The sequence below is a fragment of the Trachypithecus francoisi genome, unplaced genomic scaffold (assembly GCF_009764315.1).
Source record: "Trachypithecus francoisi isolate TF-2019V2 unplaced genomic scaffold, Tfra_2.0 Lachesis_group21, whole genome shotgun sequence".
Classification (NCBI taxonomy): domain Eukaryota; kingdom Metazoa; phylum Chordata; class Mammalia; order Primates; family Cercopithecidae; genus Trachypithecus; species Trachypithecus francoisi.
Genome location: NW_022681467.1, coordinates 44,574,095 through 44,599,745, shown reverse-complemented (window position 1 = coordinate 44,599,745; position 25,651 = coordinate 44,574,095). Strand labels below are relative to the sequence as shown.

At 43.1% G+C, this 25,651-nt stretch overlaps 1 protein-coding gene across 3 annotated transcripts in view; it reads right to left on the bottom strand.

The window, feature by feature from the left end:
* ARFGEF2 (ADP ribosylation factor guanine nucleotide exchange factor 2) overlaps nt 1-25,651 on the bottom strand; it is a 114,720-nt gene that overhangs the window by 37,080 nt on the left and 51,989 nt on the right. For all 3 annotated transcript variants that reach the window (XM_033186676.1, XM_033186677.1, XM_033186678.1), the window contains exons 14-25: nt 24,714-24,897; nt 16,175-16,286; nt 15,430-15,635; nt 12,311-12,395; nt 12,036-12,207; nt 11,265-11,416; nt 11,017-11,145; nt 9,223-9,381; nt 5,168-5,315; nt 3,897-3,996; nt 1,524-1,564; nt 1,252-1,421 (exon numbers count right to left, since the gene is read on the bottom strand). In XM_033186676.1, the coding sequence (XP_033042567.1) occupies nt 1,252-1,421; nt 1,524-1,564; nt 3,897-3,996; nt 5,168-5,315; nt 9,223-9,381; nt 11,017-11,145; nt 11,265-11,416; nt 12,036-12,207; nt 12,311-12,395; nt 15,430-15,635; nt 16,175-16,286; nt 24,714-24,897 (1,658 nt within the window). The remainder of the gene's footprint in view (nt 1-1,251; nt 1,422-1,523; nt 1,565-3,896; nt 3,997-5,167; nt 5,316-9,222; nt 9,382-11,016; nt 11,146-11,264; nt 11,417-12,035; nt 12,208-12,310; nt 12,396-15,429; nt 15,636-16,174; nt 16,287-24,713; nt 24,898-25,651) is intronic.

Here is a 25,651-nt window from a genome sequence, read left to right as displayed (position 1 = left end):
TACATACATACATACATTTCTCTTTTTTTTTTTTTGAGACGGAGTCTAGCTCCGTCGCCCAGGCTGGAGTACAGTGGTGCAATCTCGGCTCACTACAAGCTCCGCCTCCCAGATTCACGTCATTCTTCTACCTCAGCTTCCGGAGTAGCTGGGACTACAGGCGCTCGCCACCATGCCTGGTTAAATTTTTGTACTTTTAGTAGAGATGGTGTTCCACCGTGTTAGCTAGGACGGTCTCAATCTCCTGACCTTGTGATCCACCTGCCTCGGCCTCCCAAAGTGCTGGGATTACAGGTGTGAGCCACTGCGCCCAGCCACGTAAATTTCTTTTGATCACTTTGTTCCCAGTTTTTTTCGCTGTGATAAAACATATACCTGACATTTTATTTATTCAACATGTGTGCATGTATCTGTATGTATATAATAAAACCTCTGATAACAAGGAAGAAGTTCAGTCTGGTTTATTCCCAATAGCTGTCAGTTTTAGAACCCAGATGTGTCTTTGGCTTGTTACTGATTTAAAAACAATTATTAATTTTTTTTTTTTTTTGAGATGGAGTCTTGCTCTGTTGCCCACGCTGGAGTGCAGTGGTGCAATCTCGACTCACTGCAACTTCTGTCTCCCGGGTTCAAGCGATTCTCCTGCCTCAGCCTATTAGCTGGGATTATAGGCAGACACCACCATGCCTGGCTAATTTTTTTGTATTTTTAGTAGAGACGGGGTTTCACTATGTTGGCCAGGCTGGTCTCGAACTCCTGACCTCGTGATCCACCCATCTTGGCCTCTCAAAGTGCTGGGATTACAGGCGTGAGGTACGGCGCCTGGCCCAAATATTAATTTTTTCAACAAAAGTTTCAGAAGAATGGTGGCAATGGGTGCCAGAATACAAGAAGCAGTGACGCTGAAGAGTGAAACTACCTGGAACGTAACTTAACATTAGGTTACTTAAAAGGCCTTTCTGGATTTCATTTCCCAATGCTTCCAAGCATCAGTGTATTTGTCCAGTGACTGTAATAATCTTTGCGGTCTTAGCCAACATCTGGCATGTGGGATATTAAAGTATTTTCAATACCACTGAATTTTTAATTCATTCTACATGAATTCTACCAATATATAAGTGTGATACTATTCCTATTAAGCTGTCCTTGACTCCACAGGGAAAATGAATTAGAGGCATCTAAAAGACAGGGCAAATTATTTATCACTTTTTTTTTTTTTAACAGGAATAGTTTTTAAATTTGAAGAGTTACCTTATTGAAGTGATCTCCAATCACATGCCATATTCGAGACCACTGCAGTCGGATCCGATTCATGTTGTAGTATGATATCTCCACAATCTTCTGCAAGCTGAACATGCGAGGATGGTGGGGGGAAGCCAGTTCATCCATGGACACAGCACACAGCCAGCGGACAAAGTCAACTACAGGCCAGACCCAACAACACACGCAAAGCCTCGTTAGGAACAGTCAGACGGTCACAGCATGAGGCTTCTGCAGTTGTCACAGGTAAGTCAAATACATACCTATTGCATTTCCATCCAGTCTGGTAGATCCAGTAAAAATTCTAGGAAGATAATTCCAGACAAAATAAACATTAGGCCGGGTGTGGTGGCTCACACCTGTAATCTTAGCACTTTGGGAGGCCGAGGAGGGTGGATCGCTTGAGGTCAGGAGTTCAAAACCAGCCTGGCCAACATGGTGAAACCGTGTCTCTACTAAAAATACAAAAAATTAGCCAGGCATGGTGGCGGGCACCTGTAATCCCAGCTACTTGGGAGGATGAAGCAGAAGAATCGCTTGACCTCAGAGGCGGAGGTTGCAGTGAGCCAAGATTGCGCCACTGCACTCCAGTCTGGGCAACAGAGCCAGACTCTGTCTCAAAAAAGAAAAAATAAATAAATAAAAAATAAACATTAGATTTGGTAGCCTGAGGGCAATTCTGCTTCTGTCTTAGCACTGGGCATAAAAGCCAGATGACCTCTGGTCACACAGTTTTCTTTTTAATTAGATTTGGAAGATGAAGTTTCTCCAACTCTCAGACAAGGCAGAGAGGAAACATCAGGTCTGACACCTCCACTGAAATAAACGACGTGGTATTAGAAGTATAGAACAGGTCAAGGAAAGTGAACTGAGTTGAAAGCAGAAAAGCCTATAGTGAGCAGAAGAGAAAGTGACACATCAAAAGACGGGGAAGCCCAGGTGCAGTGGCTCATGCCTGTAATCCCAGCACTTTGGGAGGCCAAGTCGGGTAGATCACTTGAGGTCAGGGGTTCGAGACCAGCCTGGCCAACACAGCGAAACCCCGTCTCTACTAAAAATACAAAAATTAGCTGGGCATGGTGGTGCATGCCTGTAATCCCAGCTACTTGGGAGGCTGAGGCAGGAGAATCGCTTAAACCTGGGAGGCAGAAGTTGCAGTGAGCCAAGATCGCACCACTGCACTCCAGACTGGGTGACAGAGTGAGACTGTCTCAATCAATCAATCAATCAATACATACATAAGATACAGTAAAAGAAATGACCAGAAGTAAAATGATATACTAGAAAATATCTATTTAACACAAAGAAGGCCATAATAATGGAGAAGAAGGGAACAAAAAAGACATGACATTATACGCACTTAACAACAGAGGCAACATACATGAGTCGAAAAAGGATAGAATTAAAGGGAAAGATGTTGGTATAAGGAAACCACGTGGTTAATAGAATATGATGAATATTAAAATAATAAAATAAAAAGGGAAAGATGGACAATGAGACAATGTCCAGAACAGGCAAATCTGTAGATCAGGTTACAGTGACTAAGGAATGGGGGAAGGAAAGAAAAGGAAATGGAGAGTGACTGTTAATAAGTACGAAGCTTCTTTATGGGAAATATCTCTCCTGGACTTTTAGGTCAAGTTTTGAGTAAAGAGAAATAATAGAAAAGTTTTGAGGGGAAAGAAAAAAAAAGGAAACTGTCAACTCAGCCAACTCTCATTCATGGGTAGGCTTTTTTTTTCTTTTTTTTTTTTTGAGACGGAGTCTCACGCTGTCGCCCAGGCTGGAGTACAATGGCACGATCTCGGCCCACTACAACCTCTGCCTCCTGGGTTCAAGATATTCCCCTGCCTCAGCCTCCCCGGTAGCTGGGATTACAGGCATGTGCCACCATGCCCGGTTAATTTCTTTTTTTTTTGTATTTTAGTAGAGACGGGGTTTCACCATGTTGGCCAGGATGGTCTCGATTTCCTGACCTCGTGATCCGCCCACCTCGGCCTCCCAAAGTGCTGGGATTACAGGCGTGAGCACGGGTAGGCTTTTAATCCTAAACTCTTCTTGTGATTTTTTAAAAAATAATCTCTACTAAGGAAACAAGGTAATTTAAACATCAACATAAACTCTTATTTTTGATATAATTTGTCACAATGTTAAAGTTATAACTTTTCTAAAAGGTCAAAATGCAAATAAGGCCGGGCGCGGTGGCTCAAGCCTGTAATCCCAGCACTTTGGGAGGCCAAGACGGGCGGATCACGAGGTCAGGAGATCGAGACCATCCTGGCTAACACGGTGAAACCCCGTCTCTACTAAAAATACAAAAAACTAGCTGGGCGAGGTGGCGGGCGCCTGTAGTCCCAGCTGCTCGGGAGGCTGAGGCAGGAGAATGGCGTGAACCCGGGAGGCGGAGCTTGCAGTGAGCTGAGATCCGGCCACTGCACTCCAGTCCGGGCGACAGAGCGAGACACCGCCTCAAAAAAAAAAAAAAAAAAAATGCAAATAAATGTGACGCTTAAGCAATTTGTAGCTAACAACACTTGTATCAGTTAAACAAATTAGGAATCATTCATGTCCAGTAACTACAAAGAGGCCACCAAACCACTGGGTAGTTCAGGGTCACTGAAGAATAAAATCATTACCTGTCCACAGCTACAACCACACTCTGTGAGCTGGTCTCACCAACCGATTCTTGGAAGCTAGCCATCTGTCTTTTATCCACTCCACCACTCACCAAATTACCTGAAACACAATGCACAGCATCAGCAGTACTTCAAAAACAGTCAAGTATTTAGAACAAAGCATCCTGTTATGTCAACGTGCAGGGACACAGGACATAAATGGGAATGATTCTGCAAGTTCAAAAAACAAACAAAAACCCATTGATGATAAAAGTAAAGTTATGTTTTAGGCATCTGGCATTTAAAACATATCCTTAGTATAAGCTTTCTTGTTTGTACCAGCCATCTATCTTTCTCTATAATCTTTTACCTTTTTGTCGTATTAAAGGCCTATAGTTAGGAAAACAAATTGGAATCAACTGATACTAATCCAGAGCTCCTAGAACATGTAATGGCTCACACCTGCTGAATGCTTGGTGCGCTTCACAGAATTTCATTCCACTTAGTCTCATGAGTACCCTAAGAAGTGCGTGCTATTACAATTCCCCATTTTCCAGTCCATACTTTTAACCATGACAGTGTACTATTCCATTCATTAAATGGGACCTAGAAGCCTACACTCTGTAGTTGGATGGCTTGGGGCTTGAATCCTACCTCTGCCACTTCTTTGCAGTATGATGTTGCTTATATTTTTTCACCCCATGCCTCAGTTTTCTCAATTACAAAATGGGGAAGGTAACAGTCCTTGTTCTCACTGGATTGTTACGAGCATGAAATGAGTCAAAATATATAAACTGAGTGCTCAGAATATGACGTGGCACATTTGTTTGCCCTATTTACTATTATTACTATGTTACATCTATCAGAAGAGTCTCTCAATCCAATGTATAGCCAGAGAAATAATTCTACTTGCAAAAGAATACAAACCCCCTCAATAAAGATGGAAGAAATGTTGAATCTACTCTTTAAAATCTAGAGACACAAATACACACCCCTCTAATGCCAGGCACTAGAGATTTGGTCATTTTAAAGCAAACAGTTTTTCTCCCCAATACAGGTATATAAAGAAAAGTAATGCACCCTACTGACTTTGGTAAAATAGACATTCTACTCAACAGTTTAATCACAATTAAGGGAGCTGAAGCAGCATGTCCACTTGCATTCATGAATACACTGTCAGATGGCACAAAAGGAAGAGATGGTTTACATGACAGTCCTGACAAGACAAGAAGGGTTTCATCCCCATTAGCTTGCAAATCCGTGACTGTCAGCTGGGGGGCCTGGTGTCTTACCGAGGCCAAGGCCCATGAACTCTTCTCCTGCCAATGTGTGGCCCTTCAGGCTCCCTTCTCTTTCACGCCCGGATCCAGACAGGTAGCGCGTCTTCACACCGGTTCCTATCAGCTGAGCGAGCTCCAGCTGGCTGATGCATTTCAAGATCTAAGAGAAAGAAGGCATGAAGAAATGAGTTCCTACCTTACAGCTAGAAAAAGGGCACTGTAATCTTAAGTTAGTCATTAAAAAAAAGTTGGTTCAATGGAGTTATGCCATATAGATGTTTATGCAAACTTAGCAACTCTCAATAAAGAGAGAAAAAGCCTTTGACTGGGGCGGGGGAATTCCTCCCACCATGCCACTTAATAGGCACATCATTTAGTCACCCCCACCTCCTTTTTCCACTCTCCTCATGAGATGACAAGACACCAGCCTCATTGGCCTCAGTGTTGCTCCTTTAACTTGTCATCTCTTGTCCTACCCCAGGGCTTTTGCACTCACTGCTCCTTATGCCTGGGATGTTGTCTCCGCACGGCTCACTCCTTCAATTCCCAGCTCAGACACATGTGTCCCTCTCAGAGAGATCTTTCTTGTGAGATTGCACCTTCCCATTACCATGCACTGCTCATACTTCTTTTTTTCTTAGTATCACTTTTTGGCATTAGACCATATATTTATTTGTTTGTTTCCTGCCTTAGGTGCCAAGAGGACATTAACTCTGTCTTGTTCACTGCTGAACACTTAAGTCCCTGGCACTTAAAATCATTGGCAATCGTTAATTGGTTTAACTAAAGGAATGAGAATATGCTCTACAGCAGGCATGCAGTGGGAGATGACACTGGATCTCCTGGTCCTGAGGGGCGCCTCTGGTGCTTGAGGACGCACATCTGCACACGGGCCCTCTCCCACCTGAAGCTCAGCCATAGAAAGAGAAACTGGTCCCAACTTCTGTCAAAGGAAACACTGGCTACATGAAACTTACTGAGGAATGGCACGTAGACCTCCAGGGAAACCCTAAGGAATTTTCATGGGAACTTCTCACTGAACTTCAGTGTTGCTTTTTACGCTTACCTTACAATTCAGTCCCAGGGTCCAGGACTCCACTAGACTCCACTATACCACTGAGCAGTGTCGAGTATCTTTACTTATAAATTGCTTTCCTCTTGACTGAGAAATAGACTTAATTCCACCAAAGAGAATCATCCCCTGATTTCTTCACACAGCATGATACTATTAAATTATTATTAGTAAGCTAGTAATGCCCTCCCTTTTGCAGAAGCTGGGGACAGCTGGCATCTCAAGTATGTCACCAATACTGAAAGGTCAAGGGCTTATTAGTTCCAAGCTGAGGCCGGGCGCGGTGGCTCAAGCCTGTAATCTCAGCACTTTGGGAGGCCGAGACGGGCGGATCACGAGGTCAGGAGATCGAGACCATCCTGGCTAACACCGTGAAACCCCATCTCTACTAAAAATACAAAAACTAGCCGGGCGAGGTGGCGGGCGCCTGTAGTCCCAGCTACTCGGGAGGCTGAGGCAGGAGAATGGCGTAAACCCAGGAGGCGGAGCTTGCAGTGAGCTGAGATCCGGCCACTGCACTCCAGTCCGGGTGACAGAGTGAGACTCCGCCTCAAAAAAAAAAAAAAAAAATAGTTCCAAGCTGATTTCTCAGGGCTTCTGACAACCACAGAGGTAGCTAATTAGTTTTTAACATTTCTAGATTTCTGCCATATACTTGGCAGGCAGCAGAAACCTCATATTGATAATATCTCCCAGGCTAAAAAAATGTTTTTGAAGAAAAAGCAACTATTCATTGATTCTCTAGGTATTATGGCTCCCTAGAAGGCAGGAAATGATTTTAAAAAGCACACAACTCAAAATATTTTTTTTTTCTTTTAGAGACAAGGTCTTGCTCTGTTGCCCAGGCTGGAGTGCAGTGGTGCAATCATGGCTCACTACAGCTTTGAACTCCTGGGCTCAAGCAATCCTGCTGCCTCAGCCTCCTGAGTAGCTGGGACTACAGGCATGCACCAGCATGCCTAGCTAATTTAAAAAAAAATTTTTTTTTTTAAGATATGGGGTCTTGCTATGTTGCCCAGGCTGGTCTGGAACTCCTGGCCTCAAGCAATCCTTCTGCCTCAACCTCCAAAAGTGCTGGGATTACAGGTGTGAGCCACTGTGCCCAGCTATAACTCAGTTATTTCTAACATGGACTACTCACAATTGTGACAGACAGGGGAAACGCTGGTGAAGAGGGGCAAAGCCATGTGCCACAGAGATGACAGCAGGTAACACCATTGAATTCTTACTACTTGCCAAATAGTCCCAAGCCCTGTTCATTCTCATAACCAACCTATGAAGATTGTAGAGATGAAGAAGTTGGGACTCGGTGACTAAGTAACCTGCCTATGCCATCTAGGCAGGAAGAGGTAGAGCCCCAAATCGGACCCCAGTTGAGGGGCTCTAGGGCCTTTACTCTGAGCCATGTGGTCCACATGGGGAAGAAGGATGACAGCAATTTTCTTTCTATGTCAAACTGTCCTTTACGTTCTTCATAGCCTCTCTATTCTTTCACAGTTTTCTCTCTAAACAAAAAAGTAATACATGTAGATGGTAGAAAAAATTAGAAATTAAGGGAAAAAAAAAGAACAAAAGTTTCCGTAATTCTCTCTCTCAGACAGAATGCTAACGCTTTGGTCTGTCCTTTCAAACTCCATTCTCTGTGTATTTTGCCATGAGAGACAATGCCTCACAATGTCTTATAACAACTTGTAATTTTACTGTGACCATTTTCCCACAATAGTCTTTTTTTTTTTTTTTTTTTTTTTGAGACGGAGTCTCGCTCTGCCGCCCAGGCTGGAGTGCTGTGGCCGGATCTCAGCTCACTGCAAGCTCCGCCTCCCGGGTTCACGCCATTCTCCTGCCTCAGCCTCCCGAGTAGCTGAGACTACAGGCGCCCACCACCTCGCCCGGCTAATTTTTTTGTATTTTTTTTTTTTTTAGTAGAGACGGGGTTTCACCGTGTTAGCCAGGATGGTCTCGATCTCCTGACCTCGTGATCCGCCCGTCTTGGCCTCCCAAAGTGCTGGGATTACAGGCTTGAGCCACCGCGCCCGGCCCACAATAGTCTTTAATACCATCTTTTATCTTCTTTTCTGAAATCTCTTTTAATTCCTAGGTAACCCTCCTCCCTTCCACTTATTTTTCTTGCAATCTATTTGCTGAAAAACCTTGTCATCTGCTCTGCAGGTCTGTCACACCTAGAATTTCCAAGCTGCACCCTCATATCTAACATGCTTCTCTGTCCACTATATTTCCTGTAAACTGGCAATATAGGCTTGAATCAATTTAGATTTGAGTTGGGGCTAGAACATTTCTTAGGTAGTATTGTGTACTTCCATCAGAGAGCACACACTATCTGCCTGTCTTTCTTTTCCACTACATTATTTTAGATGGCCACATAACATTCTAAAAAATGCTGTACCATACCTTTTTAAAGAAGTAGCAATGTCTTATATTGTTGGGACATCTAGCTCTTTTTAGCCCTTTTCCCCAGAAAAACTAAAACTGCAACAAATATCCTTTTAAATACATTGTTGTATGTATAAGTAACTATATCCTTGCGTGAGAATCTTAGAATACTGTTTTAAAAATAAGTGAACTCACTGGCACTCTCCCTAACAGCTCATTGTGACTGTCAACCATTTCTAATCAGGCTCCTAGCTTTGTTTTAAAATTACACATTGATGATAGGAGCTCCCAAGCTCCCAAGAGGTCCATAAGGACTAAAAAACAAAACAAAAAAAAGTGGTGCTAATATGGAAAGAAAGTTGCAACAACAGAAGTACACTTCATAGGGTACACTGGCTGCTGGGTGCAAGGGTGCTCACTGTGAGCTGGTGCACCTGAACTCACCCCCACCTTTCACAGCCCCAGAGAGGGTGACTTTCAGATACATGAGGCACAGTGAGGCTTGACTTCAAGAAAAACAGAACTGACCAAATGAGATCAACAATGAATAAAAGAAGCCAGGAGTCATCCTAACTGAGAAAAGGCAATTCAAAGAGACACATACCTCATGCCAGGAATTCCCGAGGTAGTTGCCATCGGTGTGAGCCACTGTGATAAGTGTCTTAATGGTGTCGATGTTTTTCTGCTTCATTTCTGTGATGCTGGAGCTGGCTGTGAGCAGGGAGAAGCGAGCAAGAGCCTGAACATAGGCATCTCGTTCCAGCTGTAACAGAAGCCCAAGAGAGAACACTGTGACTCCAACCGTAGTGTGGCCATTCTCACATCTGCAGGGCTGGCACACTGGGCTTCTCTGATACCTTTTGTATGCACATTGACTAGCTTTCTGCACATTAGCACAACAGTTATTCCATGCTAATGCCCTCTTGCTTTTGGAACATCTTGCAGAGGCTCTCCATGCACTGCCACATGTTTGAGAAGCAGCTCTCTCCTTTCTCATTGACTTCAGTCCAACTTACCTGGTCCATGTTCCACGATGTCTGTTGAATGCTAAGACTGTCATATACATTGACATCTGCAACAATTCTGCCAGGCAGGTTTGTTTTCTCAAGTTTACAAATGAGGAAGTGAATTGGTGTCTTGGAGAGACATTAGCTGAGCCAATGTCACATGGTTGGAGAAGGGGCAGAGCAGGGTTTTGAAAACTAGATGGTCTAACTTCAAAGCTTGTGGTCTTGGTATAAAAGAAAATGTCTAACTGCAAAATGAATGGGAACAGAAGATTGAGTTTTTAGGAATAAACGGGGTGCAACTTCTGACTTATGAAGTAATGCATGGGATTGCCAACCCCCTAATTTCACAACAGTTTCAGAATTACATTTATTTGCTTGAACTTTTCAAGTTTCAAAAGGTTTACAGACATATTCATATTCTTCAGGGAGGAGTTGGAAATATGGGAAATTATAATAAAAACTGATGTTAAAAAGAAAATACTATTGGCTGGGTATGGTGGCTCACGCCTATAATCCCAGCACTTTGGGAGGCCAAGGTGGGCGGATCACGAGGTCAGGAGATGGAGACCATCCTGGCTAACACGGTGAAACCCCACCTCTACTAAAAATACAAAAAATTAGCTGGGCATGGTGGTGGACGCCTGTAGTCCCGGCTACTTGGGAGGCTGAGGCAGGAGAATGGCATGAACTCGGGAGGCGGAGCTTGCAGTGAGCCAAGATCTTGCCACTGCACTCCAGCCTGGGCAACAGAGCGAGACTCCATCTCAAAAAAACAAAACAAAACAAAACAACAAGAAAATAGTATTTTTAAGCACCAAAGCAGGCAAGTTAGGCAGATGAACAGGAAGTCTATTTTGTCAAATCCAGTCAAGTAGCTTGGATACTACCTATCCTTTTTTTTTTTTTGGAGATGGAGTTTCATTCTTGTTGCCCAGGCTGGAGTACAATGGTGCAATCTTGGCTCACCGCAACCTCTACCTCCTGGGTTCAAGCCAGTCTCCCGCCTCAGCCTCCCGAATAGCTGCGATTACAGGCATGTACCACCACGTCCGGCTAATTTTGTATTTTTAGTAGAGATGGGGGTTTCTCCATGTTGGTCAGGCTGGTCTCGAACTCCTGACCTGAGGTGATCTGCCTGCCTCGGTCTCCCAAAGTGCTGGGATTATAGGCGTGAGCCACCGTGCCCAGCCTACCCATTCTTAAAGACAGTTTTAATCCGTATCTCCATTTTTGCCCCTAACGAGCTGTCATCACAAAGCTATGGCATGAGTAAGCAGTTTGCTAAGACTCTTGATTAACTGAAAATTTCTGATCATTTCTAAGTTTTGCCAAATCTAAAAGAACACAACCCACCAGTATCTCTGGAGCGTTGCTGACTGAACACCCACCTGCATTCCAAAGATGCAGGCAATTCGGATTGCACATCGGATACCTTCCAAACACAAGGAGGCCACTTCAGTGTCATCACAGTTCTGGAGTCCGATGCTGTAGGCTGCCAATAGTGGCGTCCACACCAGCTATCAAGGAAGGAAGGTTTCAGTAACATCTAGAGTTTCAGCGTGGAAAGAGTACTTCTAGCTGGCCAGCTTCAGAATCAGGCTTAGCCACATGCTTGTTAAGTTCTCAGGATACTCACTTTGAACATTGGGCGGACGTGGTCCAGGTGAGTGGCACTCGTAAACGGGGCTTTCGCATGGCTCACAGCCTCCATCAGAGCTTTGGCTGTTTTAGCCATTTGCTCCATCTCTAAGTTGTACAGGAGCCGCCGCTGCTTTTCACTAGCTACATCTATAAAGTAAGAGAACGATAGGTGTGGCCAGCTATCACTGAGGGCTGGCTACATGCCATGCACTGTTTCAAAAGATACACAATGATTAACTCCTAAATCCTCCCAACCATCTCGTGAGTCCGTTACAAATATTATTACCATTTAACAGATGGGAAAAATGAGCAGGTAAGTCACTTGCCCAGGGTCATACAATTACTAAGTAGAGGAGCTGGGACTTGATCTAAGGCAGTGTGGCTCTAGAGCCTGTACTCTAAACCACTACCCTTTGCTGCTTCTCAAACGGTGAAACTGACAGCTCCCCAGAGGCCATAACTAATAGAATTCTAATCAAGGTGGGCACAATCACCACTGAATTAAAGCAAAGTTTTAAGGAACACTTTTTGGGAGTAATTTAGTTCTCAGATTACTAATTTTAAATTCCTTCCTGCTCCTCATCAGAAATCTAGCAAGACAGTGACATTATAAAAGACCCAACATAATCACAATAATTAGTTCAATCACATTTCCTATTCAGATATCTAGATATGCACATTAAATTTATCACCAGAGTATCTAATCATGCATTCTGATACACTAACAAATTAGAACTAGAAGAAATAATTTGCCATTAGACCTTACTCTGCTTAGTAGATTTGGTTGCAATCGTGAGCTCTTTTGTTTCTTTCATTGCAATTTTCTTGCCTTCTATCTCTTCATAGATGCTTGAGAGATACTCTTCTGGCAGATCTTTACTATCATTGATACCCCGATTCATTTTAATATACTGCTCTTTTGTCATTTTATTTTTTACCTGTAATTAAAAAAAAATTAAAAACCATTTCAAAAACATTCAATTGCCCAACTAAAGCCACTTATTTAGCTACTACAACATATAAATCATTGAACTACTTTACCTGAGGACTGTGCAAGTCTGTAGTTAGCATAATAATTGAATATGCTAGGACATAAGCAGTGTCAGCACTAGCAAACAGAGTTTGCCTGGAGAAAAAAATTCGAGATATCAATATTCATGGTGATGAGGTTTAGAAGGTACAATGCTAACAGAGACACACTTCATGAGAAAAGCAGCCGATTACTCCCCTTGATTCCAAATGAGGCAAGAGTTTTCACGCTTTCATCATCACTGAACAAGACTTAGCAACCCAGAGTGTAGAAAAAGCTCATCAACAATCTGTATCAAATTTTAGGCTTCTTTGGCAGGGCATGGTGGCTCAGGCCTGTCATCCCAGCACTTTGGGAGGCAGAGGTGGGTGGATTACCTGAGGTCAGGAGTTCGAGCCCAGCCTGGCCAACATGGTGAAACCCTGTCTCTACTAAAAATACAAAAATTAGCTGGGCGTGGTGGCAGCTGCCCATAATCCCAGCTATTCAGGAGGCTGAGGCAGGAGAATCGTCTGAACCTGGGAGGTGAAGGTTGCAGTAAGCCGAGACTATGCTACTGCACTCCAACCTGGGTGACAGAGTGTGACGGTCTCAAAATAAATAAATACATAAACAAATAATTAAAATTTAGCCTTCTTTGAATAAAGCAATTTCAAATAATTTTTTAAAAAAGACTCTAAGAAGCATCTGGGGCCAAGACTAGGGAGAGGCAAGTGAGCAGGTCAGGAGACCTTACACTTGGTGCCGACCCTGAGAGGGCAGCTCACCACATTTCATGCACTAAGTGCCTTGAGTGCCTCCCTGCATCCTGTCCTGTTCCTGAGAACGTCTATTTTGTGCCATGCACTGTGCTAGACATGAGATATAAAGATGACTAAAACTGCTGTTTAGCTGTTAGTTATAGTCTATATTATCCATTATAACATTGAACAGTACAAATACCATGGAAAATATTTATATTGTTCTAAAAAATATGCTGGTGAAGTCTGACTTTTTTGCCTTAGTCAAGAAGAGAAGGACAGCAATATGTGGATGCATAGCCTCATACAATATGAGGCTGAAGCTAGAAACTGTTCTGTCCAAACTGTCCATAACAGAAACAGTAGAAATTTTGAAGAACACAACAAAGGTATTTTAACATGAGATGAAACTGGGTCACATATTGACTGACTAAGCAAAACAGACCAAGGCTTCCAGGTCCACATAAGAGATACGTTTAAAGTAAACAGCATCTAATTATGCCTTCACAGAGAGTTCTAATGTCCATTTGGTTAAAATGATCATATGCTGCCTTTGCCAATCCTGCCACCTCCTGGGGACAGCCTGCCATATACTTGGAAGACTGGGAGCAATTAATATGAAAACAAAGTTGACTGGAGAGGCAAAACTGTTATTAAAATGTTTCAACCAGGTGTGGTAGCTCACATTTGTAAATCCCCCACTTTGGGAGTTCGAGGCAGGGGGATCCCTTGAGGCTAGGCGTTCAGGACCAGACTGGGCAACACAGTGAAACTCTCTCTCTGCAGAAATATGATAGAAAAAATTAGCCAGGCACAGTGGCATGCACCTGTAGTCCCAGCAGTTCAGGAGGCTGAGGTGGGAGGACTGATCGAGCCCAGGAGATCCAGGCTGCAGTGATCTGTGATCACACCACTGTACTCCAACCAGGGCAAGAGAGCAAGACCCTCTGTCTCAAAAAAAAATAGTTTCTACTGAACAATTTCCACATCATGGTCACAGTATATTCAGACATATTTCTTTCTTTCTTTCTTTGGGTTTTTTTTTTTTTTGAGACAGAGTCTCACTTTGTTGCCCAGGCTGGAGTGCAGTGGCATGATCTCAGCTCACTGCAAGCTCCGCCTCCCAGGTTCACGCCATTCTCCTGCCTCAGCATCCCGAGTAGCTGGGACTACAGGCACCCACTACAACGCCCAGCTAATTTTTTTGTATTTTTAGTAGAGACGGGGTTTCATTGTGTTAGCCAAGATGGTCTCGATCTCCTGATCTTGTGATCCACCCGCCTCGGCCTCCCAAAGTGCTGGGATTACACGTGTAAGCCACCGCGCCCAGCCGACATATTTCTAATTTAATGTTCGATGGAGAGAACATGAGTTTATTTCTTTGAGATAGAATCTACCCCTGTCATCCAGGGTGGTGTGCAGTGGTGCAATCTTGGCTCACAGGTTCAAGCAATTCTCCTGCCTCAGCCTCCGAGTAGCTGGGATTACCCAGCTAATTTTTTTTTTGTATTTTTGGAAGAGATGGGGTTTCACCATATTGGCCAGGCTGGTCTCAAACTTCCGACCTCAAGTGATCTGCCCGTTCTAGCCTCCCAAAGTGCTGGGATTGTAGGGGAGAGCCACTGTGTCTGGCCCAAACATGAGCTTCTGAGTTAAAGAAATTCATATTCAATCCTGGCTCTGCTCCTTACTAGCTGATTAATTTTGGACAGGTTGCTTCATCTCTCAGATTCTCAATTTCCTCATCTGTAAAACAGGGATACTATTCCTGGGCTTGCCATTCATTAAATTAAATGCATGTAAAACCCATGGCATGCCCCATACACAGGGGGTATTTAATAATGGTTTGTTCCTCTTCCTATTTCCTCTTCTTACAAAATCACAAACTGCCCATCAGAAAAGGTCCCCAGATAAAATCATGCACTTTGATGGTTTTTATTAGTTATGTAGCTATTTCTGTAACCTTGTCATCAGTATGTAATTAAAGAAAAACCAAAATCCTTGAGATCTACCCCATATATTAAGTCAGGGGAACTGTTTCTGATTAGGGAAGAGGTGCCCAATTGTCTCCTCTCAATGAAACTACTCTTATGAAACTACTCCTCTTATGAAACTACTCTTTTACAGTTGCTAACAGCATGGGCTTTAACTGCGTGATCTTGGGCAAGTTAACCTCTCTGGTCCTCAATCTCTCTGTAGAATAGGGACATAAACAGATTGCTGTGAGGTCTTACATGAAATAATCCCTTAGCACAGTGCCTGGCCCACAGTAAACAAAAGCTTCAGTTGCTTGGCACAGATATACAAAGATTAAACCCCAACCAAATTAAAATTAGTGTTGTGAGGCAGGCAAACAGATGATCTGGGAGGGACTCAAAATCAGTGCTTACCCTTGGTTGCATTCTATGTATCTTGCAGCAAACTTCTCCATTAATCGGTCAATCTTTTGGGCTTCCCCAGGTAGGCGGAAACCTTCTAGGAATGTCCGCAGGGCTGAGACAAATTCTTTTTCACAGAAGTCAAGTTGGTCCACGTAGGCATACATCACCTCCTTGTTGAACCTTGTGCTATCTCCCAGAAAATCGCCTACTTGGGTCTAAAACATACACACTCACTTATATCTAGAAATTGTCAAATACAAACCCACAGCAAAACCCAGCAGCCAAAGGGTGGAGTCAGAATAGCCTGGCCCTAACTGCCCAGAATAGGCTGGACTGCTAAAAAAGATAGGGAACTCCCTGACCTGCCCACCCACCCACCCATTCCAGAAGCAGCCTGTCCTGCATGGATGAAGGAAAAGGAGGAGGCACAACAGACTTAAAATGGAGAGAATGATGGGGCACACTCAGGAGGTTAGTTGCAGACAGGCAGCCAGAAGAACTGTTTCTGGCAGTCAAGGAACACTTCCAGCTCTGATACTTTTCCAGCAAATATGCAGCCACCTGCTGGGAGGCTAGTTTATTCCCATCAAAGAGCTTTCTGCAACACTAGCCAAAGGGATACGCAGGACTGCTGTAACCAAGGGGTGGACAATAGACAATGTACTCAGGGCCAGCCAATCTTGAGGTTAAAACGGGTGAGGGCTCACAATCACCTGACAGAACTCACATGCAAGTGCTACACCCCCAGCCTTACGGAATCCAGGCGCTCCTCCTGGTGCAGGAATTGGGCTATATCTTCAACTGACGTTCCCAGCATGCCCTGCTCCTGGAGAAACTGGATCCCCCTCTTGGGTTTCTTGTTGAACCTGTTTCAAGCAGAGATGGGACACAAGTTGCTTATTTCAAAATCTGGAGGACAGCAAAAGCTGGTATTTGAGATAAATTATAATAGAATACTGTAAACATGCCATCACATATAAGCTAGCAAGGTCATGTCTGTACTGGCAGCTTTTCCAAATTCCATCTTCAATTTCTGACCCAGCTACACCTGGTCAGAGTCTGCTGGTTGTCACCTCATATCCACTATCTCCTTCTCAACACTAACAGAACCCTACATGTTTAGTTGCGCACGCCGCCATGTAGAATAAAAACAACATTTCCCTGCCTCCCTTAAATAGAGGATGGCCATGTAATAAACTTTCAGCCAGCGAGACAGGAGCAGAAGTGGTGTGGGTACTTCTAGGAAGGACCCTTAAACAAAGCCAACTCAGGTGGGAAGTCTGCTCTTTCCTCTTTTTGTTCTTTCCCTCCTCTTCTCCAGAATGTTTGTGGGATGGCTGGTACTCCAGCAGTCATCTTATACCATGAGATCACCCTCTCTGGCTAAGTATGGTGAAGCAGACAGATAAAAGGAGCCTGGATCTATGATGTCCTTAAGAGCCACTGTAGCAGCCTTAGACTGTCTGCTTTTGGATTTCCTTGAGGGAGAAATACAAAGTTAAGCATATTATTTTGTATTTATTTTTTTCTTTCTCTACTTTTTTTGCTTTTGTTTTTGTTTTTTTAATTTAAGAGACAGGGTCTCACTGTGTTGACCAGGCTGGTCTGGAACTCCAAGTGATCCTCCCACCTTGGCCTCCCAAAGTGCTGGGATAACGGGTGTGAGCCACCATGCCCATTCCATTTTTTATTTCCTATTAAAGGAAGGCAAAGCTAACCAATGTATAGACTCAACTTATTATTTACCAGGCCTGAGCTGCAGGGTGATATTCATGGGTAAGCACAAACTGGCAAACGTCATGAAAGACACGAATGGGGCAAGGAAGGAAATTAACTTGGGGCCTGTTTAGATAGTGCAGTTGCTACAGGCCTCTGAGGAAGAGATGTTTTACCAAGTCTGAGGGATGAAAAAGAGCCAAGAGAATTTTAAGCAGAAGGCACCATGGTGAAAAGAGCTGGAGGTGTTCAAGGGACTGAAAATACATTGTGTGACTCAAGGGAATTGGCAGATGAGATCAGCAAGGCAGGCCAGAGGCTGGGTCAGGCCACGATATGGAACAGGAAACCTAGAATGACTTAGGCAGGAGAGTGATAAGATTTGATTTATGTTTTAAAAAGATTAACTGCTGTGGGCAGAACACACTGGAGGGAGGTGGGGTGGTGACAGCAGAAATGAGAAGATGAAACATGTCAGTTAATAAGTGAGTACTGTAACTTCAACTCTTAAATTAAATTTACTAAGTTAACTAATCATTCACAAGTTGGAATATATGATTGTGTATGTGTTGATGTGTGTAAAAGACTGGAAAGAAACACATAAAGATTTACCAATGATTGTGATGATGATGCTGTGGTTATACGGGAGAATGTCCTTTATTTTTCAAAGAGATTTGGTTAAGGTCTCATGATGGCTACCAATTACTTTGAAATGGTTCAGAAAAATATACACATAAATAAAACAAGATTCCGTTCCAAGATGGCCGAATAGGAACACCTCCGGTCTGCAGCTCCCAGCATGATCAATGAAGAAGACAGTGATTTCTGCATTTCCAACTCAGGTACCTGGTTCATCTCACTGGGACTGGTTGGACAGTGGGTGCAGCCCACAGAGGGCGAGCTGAAGCAGGGTGGGGCATCGCCTCACTCAGCAAGCGCCAGGGGTTGGGGGATTTCCCGTTCCTAGCCAAAGGAAGCTGTGACAGACCATACCTGGAATATCGGGACATTCCCGCCCAAATACTGCGCTTTTCCAATGGTCTTAGCAAACGGCACACCAGGAGATTATATCCCCTGCCTGGCTCAGCAGGTCCCACGCCCACAGAGCCTTGCTCACTGCTAGCTCAGCAGTCTGAGATCAACCTGTGAGGCAGCAGCCTGGCAGGGTGATGGTCGTCCATCATTACTGAGGCCTGAGTACGTAAACAAAGCAGCCAGCAAAGCTCGAACTGGGCGGAGCCCACCACAGCTCTGCAGGGCTGCTGCCTCTGTAGACTCTACCTCTGTGGGCAGGACATAGCTGAACAAAAGGCAGCAGAAACTTCTACAGACTTAAACGTCCCTGTCTGACAGCTCTGAGGAGAGCAGTGGTTCTCCAAGTATGGTGTTTGAGCTCTGAGAACAGACAGACTGCCTCCTCAAGTGGGTCCCTGACCCCCGTGTAGCCTAACTGGGAGACACTTCCCAGTAGGGGCTGACTGACACCTCATACAGGTGGGTGCCCCTCTGGGACGCAGCTTCCAGAGGAAGGATCAGGCAGCAATATTTGCTGTTCTGCAGCCTCTGCTGGTGATATCCAGGCAAACAGGGTCTGGAGTGGACCTCCAGCAAACTCCAACAGACCTGCAGCTAAGGGACCTGACTGTCAGAAGGAAAACTAACAAACAGAAAGGAATAGCATCAACATCAACAAAAAGGACATTCACACCAAAAACCCATCTGTAGGTCACCAGTATCAAAGACCGAAGGTAGATAAAATCACAAAGATGGGGAGAAACCAGAGCAGAAAAGCTGAAAATTCTAAAAACCAGAACACCTCTTTTCCTCCAAAGGATTGCAATTGTTCCCCAGCAATGTTCCAAAACAAAGCTGGATGGAAAACGACTTTGACGAGCTGACAGAAGTAGGCTTCAGAAAGTCGGTAATAACAAACTTCTCCGAGCTAAAGGAGGATGTTCAAATGGCTTAGACAAATGGCTAACTAGAATAAGCAGTATAGAGAAGACCTTAAATGACTTGATGGAGCTGAAAAGCATGGCATGAGAACTATGTGATGCATGTACAAGCTTCAATAGCTGATTTGATCAAGTAGAAGAAAGAGTATCAGTGACTGAAGATCAAATTAATGAAATAAGGAGAGAAGAGAAGTTTAGAGAAAAAAGAGTAAAAAGAAACAAACAAAGCCTCCAAGAAATATGGGACTATGTGAAAAGACCAAATCTACGTTTGATTGGTGTACCTGAAAGTGACAGGGAGAATGGAATCAAGTTGGAAAACACTCTTCAGGATATCATCCAGGAGAACTTCCCCAACCTAGCAAGGCAGGTCAACTTTCAAATTCAGGAAATACAGAGAGCACCACAAAGATACTCCCAGAGAAGAGCCACTCCAAGACACACAATTGTCAGATTCTCCAAGGTTGAAATGAAGGAAAAAATGTTAAGGGCAGCCAGAGAGAAAGGTTGGGTTACCCACAAAGAGGACCCCATCAGACTAATAGCGGATCTCTTGGCAGAAACTCTACAAGCCAGAAGAGAGTGGGGGCCAATATTCAACATTCTTAAAGAAAAAAACTTTCAACCCAGAATTTCATATCCAGCCAAACTAAGCTTCATAAGTGAAGGAGAAATAAAATCCTTTGGACAAGTAAACACTGAAAGATTTTGTCACTACCAGGCCTGCCTTACAAGAGCTTCTGAAGGAAGCACTAAACATGGAAAGGAACAACTGGTACCAGTCACTGCAAAAACATGCCAAAGTGTAAAGACCATAGATACTAGGAAGAAACTGCATCAACTAACAGGCAAAATAACCAGCTAACATCATAATGACAGGATCAAATTCACACACAACAATATTAACCTTAAATGTAAGTGGGCTAAATGCACAGACTGGCAAATTGGATAGAGTCAAGACCCATCAGTGTACTATCTTCAGGAGACCCATCTCACGTGCAGAGACACACACAGGCTCAAAATATAGGGATGGAGGAAGATCTATCAAGCAAATGGAAGGCAAAAAAAAGCAGGGGTTGCAATCCTAGTCTCTGATAAAACAGACTTTAAACCAACAAAGATCAAAAGAGACAAAGAAGGCCATTACATAATGGTAAAGGGATCAATTTAACAAGAAGAGCTAACTATCCTAAATATATATGCACTCAATACAGGAGTACCTAAATTCATAAAGCAAGTCCTTAGAGACTACAAAGAGACCCCCATACAATCATAATGAGAGACTTTAACACCCCTCTGTCAATATTAGACAGACCAACAAGACAGAAAATTAACAAGGATATTCAGGAATTGAACTCAGCTCTGCACCAAGCAGACCTAACAGACACCTACAGAACTCTCCACCCCAAATCAACAGAATATACCTTTTTCTCAGCACCACATCGCACTTATTCCAAAACTGACCACATAGTTGTTAAGTAAAGCACTCCTTGGCAAATGTAAAATAACAGAAATCACAACAAACTGTCTCTCAGACCACAGTGCAATCAAATTAGAACTCAGGAGTAAGAAACTCACTCAAAACCACACAACTACATGGCAACTGGAAAACCTGCTCCTGAATGACTACTGGGTAAATAACGAAATGAAGGCAGAAATAAAGATGTTACTTGAAACCAATGACAACAAAGACACAACGTACCAGAGTCTCTGGACACATTTAAAGCAGTGTGTAGAGGGAAATTTATAGCACTAAATGCCCACAAGAGAAAGTAGAAACGATCTAAAATTGACACCCTAACATCACAGTTAAAAAGAACTAGAGAAGCAAAAGCAAACAAATTCAAAAGCTAGCAGAAGGCAAGAAATAACTAAGATCAGAGCAGAACTAAAAGAGATAGAGACACAAAGACCCTTCAAAAAAATCAGTGAATCCAGGAGCTGTTTTTTTAAAAAAGATCAACAAAATTGATAGACTGCTAGCAAGACTAATAAAGAAGAAAAGAGAGAAGAATCAAATAGATGCAATAAAAAATGATAAAGGGGATATCACCACTGATCCCACAGAAATACAAACTACCATGACAGAATACTATAAACAACTCTATGCAAATAAACTAGAAAATCTAGAAGAAATGGATAAATTCCTAGACACATACACCATTTCAAGACTAAACCAGGAAGAAGCTGAATCTCTGAATAGACCAATAACAGGCTCTGAAATTGAGGCAATAATTAATAGCCTACCAACCAAAAAAAGTGCAAGACCAGATGGATTCACAGCCGAATTCTACCAGAGTTACAAAGAGAAGCTGGTACCATTCCTTCTGAAACTATTCCAATCAACAGAAAAAGATGGAATCCTCCCTAACTCATTTTATGAGGCCAGCATCATCCTGATACCACAGCCTGGCAGACAAAACAAAAAAAGAGAATTTTAGATGAATATCCCTGATGAACATCAATGCGAAAATCCTCAATAAAATACCAGCAAATCAATCCAGCAGCACATCAAAAAGCTTATCCACCATGATCAAGTCGGCTTCATCCCTGGGATGCAAGGCTAGTTCAACATATGCAAATCAATAAAAGTAATCCATCACATAAACAGAACCAACGACAAAAACCATGATCATCTTGATAGATGCAGAAAATTTTGCCTTCAACAAAATTCAACAGCCCTTCGTGCTAAAAACTATCAATAAACTAGGTACCGATGGGACGTATCTCAAAATAATAAGAGCTATTTATGACAAACCCACAGCCAGTTATCATACTGAATGGGCAAAAACTGGAAGCATTCCCTTTGAAAACTAGCACAGGACAGGGATGCACTCTCTCACCACTCCTATTCAACATAATGTTGGAAGTTCTGGAAAGGGCAATCAGGTAAGAGAAAGAAATAAAGGGTATTCAATTAGGAAAAGAGGAAGTCAAATTGTCCCAGTTTGCAGATAACATGATTGTATGTTTAGAAAACCCCATCGTCTCAGCCCAAAATCTCCTTAAGCTGATAAGCAACTTCAGCAAAGTCTTAGGATATAAAATCAATGTGCAAAAATCAAAAGCATTCCTTTCCACCAATAAGAGATAAACGGAGAGCCAAATCGTGAGTAAACTCCCATTCACAGTTGCTAGAAAGAGAATAAAATACCTAAGAATCCAACTTACAAGGAATGTGAAGGACCTCTTCAAGGAGAACTACAAACCACTGCTCAACAAAATAAAAGAGGACACAAACAAATAGAAGAACATTCCATGCTCATGGATAGGAAGAATCAATATCATGAAAATGGCCATACCGCCCAAGGTAATTTATAGATTCAATGCCATCCCCATCAAGCTACCAATGACTTTCTTCACAGAATTGGAGAAAACTACTTTAAAATTCACATGGAACTGAAAAAGAGCCCGCATTGCCAAGACAATCCTAAGCAAAAAGAACAAAGCTGGAGGCATCACACTATCTGACTTCAAACTATACTACAAGGCTACAGTAACCAAAACAGTGTGGTATTGGTACCAAAACAAAGAGATAGACCAATTGAACAGAACAGAGGCCTCAGAAGTAACACCAACATCTACAGCCATCTGATCTTTGACAAACCTGACAAAAACAAGAAATGGAGAAAGGATTCCCTATTTAATAAATGGTGCTGGGAAAACTGGCTAGCCATATGTAGAAAGCTGAAACTGGATCCCTTCCTTACACCTTATACAAAAATTAATTCAAGATCGATTCAAGACTTAAATGTTACACCTAAAACCGTAAAAACCCTAGAAGAAAACCTAGGCAATACCATTCAGGACATAGGCATAGGCAAGGACTTCATGACTAAAACACCAAAAGCAATGGCAACAAAAGCCAAAATAGACAAATTGGATCTACTTAAACTAAAGAGCTTCTGCACAGCAAAAGAAACTACCATCAGAGTGAACAAGCAACCTACAGAATGGGGGAAAATTCTTGCAATCTACCCATCTGACAAAGGGCTAATATCCAGAATCTACAAAGAACTTAAACAAATTTACAAGAAAAAAAACAAGCAACCCCATCAAGAAGTGGGCAAAGGATATGAACAGACACTTCTCAAAAGAAGACATTTATGCAGCCAACAGACACATGAAAAAATGCTCATCATCACTGGTCATCAGAGAAATGCAAATCCAAATCACGAGATACCATCTCACACCAGTTAGAATGGCAATCATTAACAAGTCAGGAAACAACAGATGCTGGAGAGGATGTGGAGAAATAGGAACACTTTTACACTGTTGGTGGGAGTGTAAACTAGTCCAACCACTGTGGAAGACAGTGTGGCGACTCCTCAAGGATCTAGAACTAGAAATACCATTTGACCTGGCGATCCCATTACTGGGTATATACCCAAAGGATTATAAATCATGCTACTATAAAGACACACGCACACATATGTTTATTGCGGCACTATTCACAGTAGCAAAAACTTGGAACCAACCCAAATGTCTATCAATGATAGACTGGATTAAGAAAATGTGGCACATATACACCATGGAATACTATGCATCTATAAGCAAGGATGAGTTCATGTCCTTTGCAGGGACATGGATGAAGCTGGAAACCATCATTCTGAGCAAACTATCACAAGGACAGAAAACCAAACACTGCATGTTTTCACTGATAGGTGGGTACTGAACAACGAGAACACTTGGACATAGGGCGGGGAATATCACACGTGGGGGGCCTGTCGTTGGGTGGGGCGCAGGGGGAGGGACAGCATTAGAAATACCTAATGTAAATGATGAGTTAATGGGTGCAGCAAACCAACATGGCATATGTATACCTATGTAACAAACCTGCAAGTTGTGCATATATACCCTAGAACTTAAAATATAAGAAAATAAAAATAACACACCTAAAAAAAAATAAAACAAATAAGACAAACGGTAATTTTTTGCTAAGTTGAAATTTTTCATAATATATAGTTGGAAAAAAATGCACCAATGGTGATTTCCTCAGGCAGTAATTTTTTTGACACAGAGTCTCACTCTGTTGCCCAGGCTGGAGTGCAGTGGCGCGATCTCAGCTCACTGCAAGCTTCACCTCTTGGGTTCATGCCATTCTCCTGTCTCAGCCTCCTGAGTAACTGGGACTATAGGCACCCACCACCACGCCCAGCTAATTTTTTGTATTTTTAGTAGAGACGGGGTTTCACCGTGTTAGCCAGGATGGTCTCGATCTTCTGATCCTGTGATCCGCCCACCTTGGCCTCCCAAAGTGCTGGGATTACAGGCATGAGCCACTGTGCCAGGCCATTTCAGGCAGTAATTTTATGAGTGATTTTTACATTATTACTTTATACTTTTCTGTATTTTCCAAATTGGTTTTATTATTTTCATTAGAAAGGGGGGGAAAAAAGGCTGCATCAACTACACAAAGGTATTAAAATTTTCTCTGTCTTTGTGCACAGACACACACACATACGCTCATTCACTGATTGCCTGGCTCAATCAGGCTCAGCTACAAGTGCCAGCATCAGTGTTTTTGTAAACAGGCATTTCCTTTTTAGGAATCAGTCCCAGGTTCCCAGAGAAAATATGGCTTTGCTAGAATCCCTGCTAGTTAACAGTAGCCACACTCACAGCTCGATGCCGTGTTCGATGATTTCTTTTTGTTGCTTGATGACCTCAAATTGCTCGGGGTCATCCTGAACAGTTGTCTGGGTCCCTGAGGACACTGTGGACTCCATGGATGTCACACTACACCGTCTCGCCATGTCAAGGCCTTTCCCATCCCCCATTTCCTGATCCGTGAGCCTCTCCTGACCTACAGAGAAGTAAAAGTAAAGGAAGCCAAATAAGCAGGTGGGGGACAGACATAGCCGAGCTAGGTCTGGCTGCATGGCTCCCTTTCCCAGACCTGTAATAGCAACAAGTCTATACCATAAAGATTATAAGCACGAAACCTTAGTATCAGATACTTTACTTAAAAACTTGTTTCCTCATGGAACTTGATGAGCTAATTCTTTTTTTTTTTTTTTTGAGACGGAGTCTCGCACTGTCGCCCTGGCTGGAGTGCAGCGGCACAATCTCGGCTCACTGCAACCTCCGCCTCGCAGGTTCAAGTGATTCTCCTGCCTCAGCCTCCAGAGTAGCTGGGATTACAGGCGCCCACCACCATACCCGGCTAATTTTTTGTATTTTTAGTAGAGACAGGGTTTCACTATGTTGGTCAGGCTGGTCTTCAATGCCCGATCTCGTGATCCACCACCCTCGGCCTCCCAAAGTGCTGAGGTTACAGGCATGAGCCACCACGCCCGGCCTTGATGAGCTAATTCTAAAATTCATATGAAAGCGTAAAAAAGGCAAAATAACGAGCAAGACAACTTAAAGAACAATGAATAGGAGGACTTGCCCTACAAGATAACAAAAACAACTGCGGCGTTGGTATTAAAACAGACAAACAGAACAGAATAGAAAATCTAGAAAGAAGGCCAGGCACAATGGGTCACATCTGTAATCCCAGTGCTTTGGGAGGCTGAGGTGGGAGGATCACTTGAGCCCAGGAGTTTAAGGCTGCA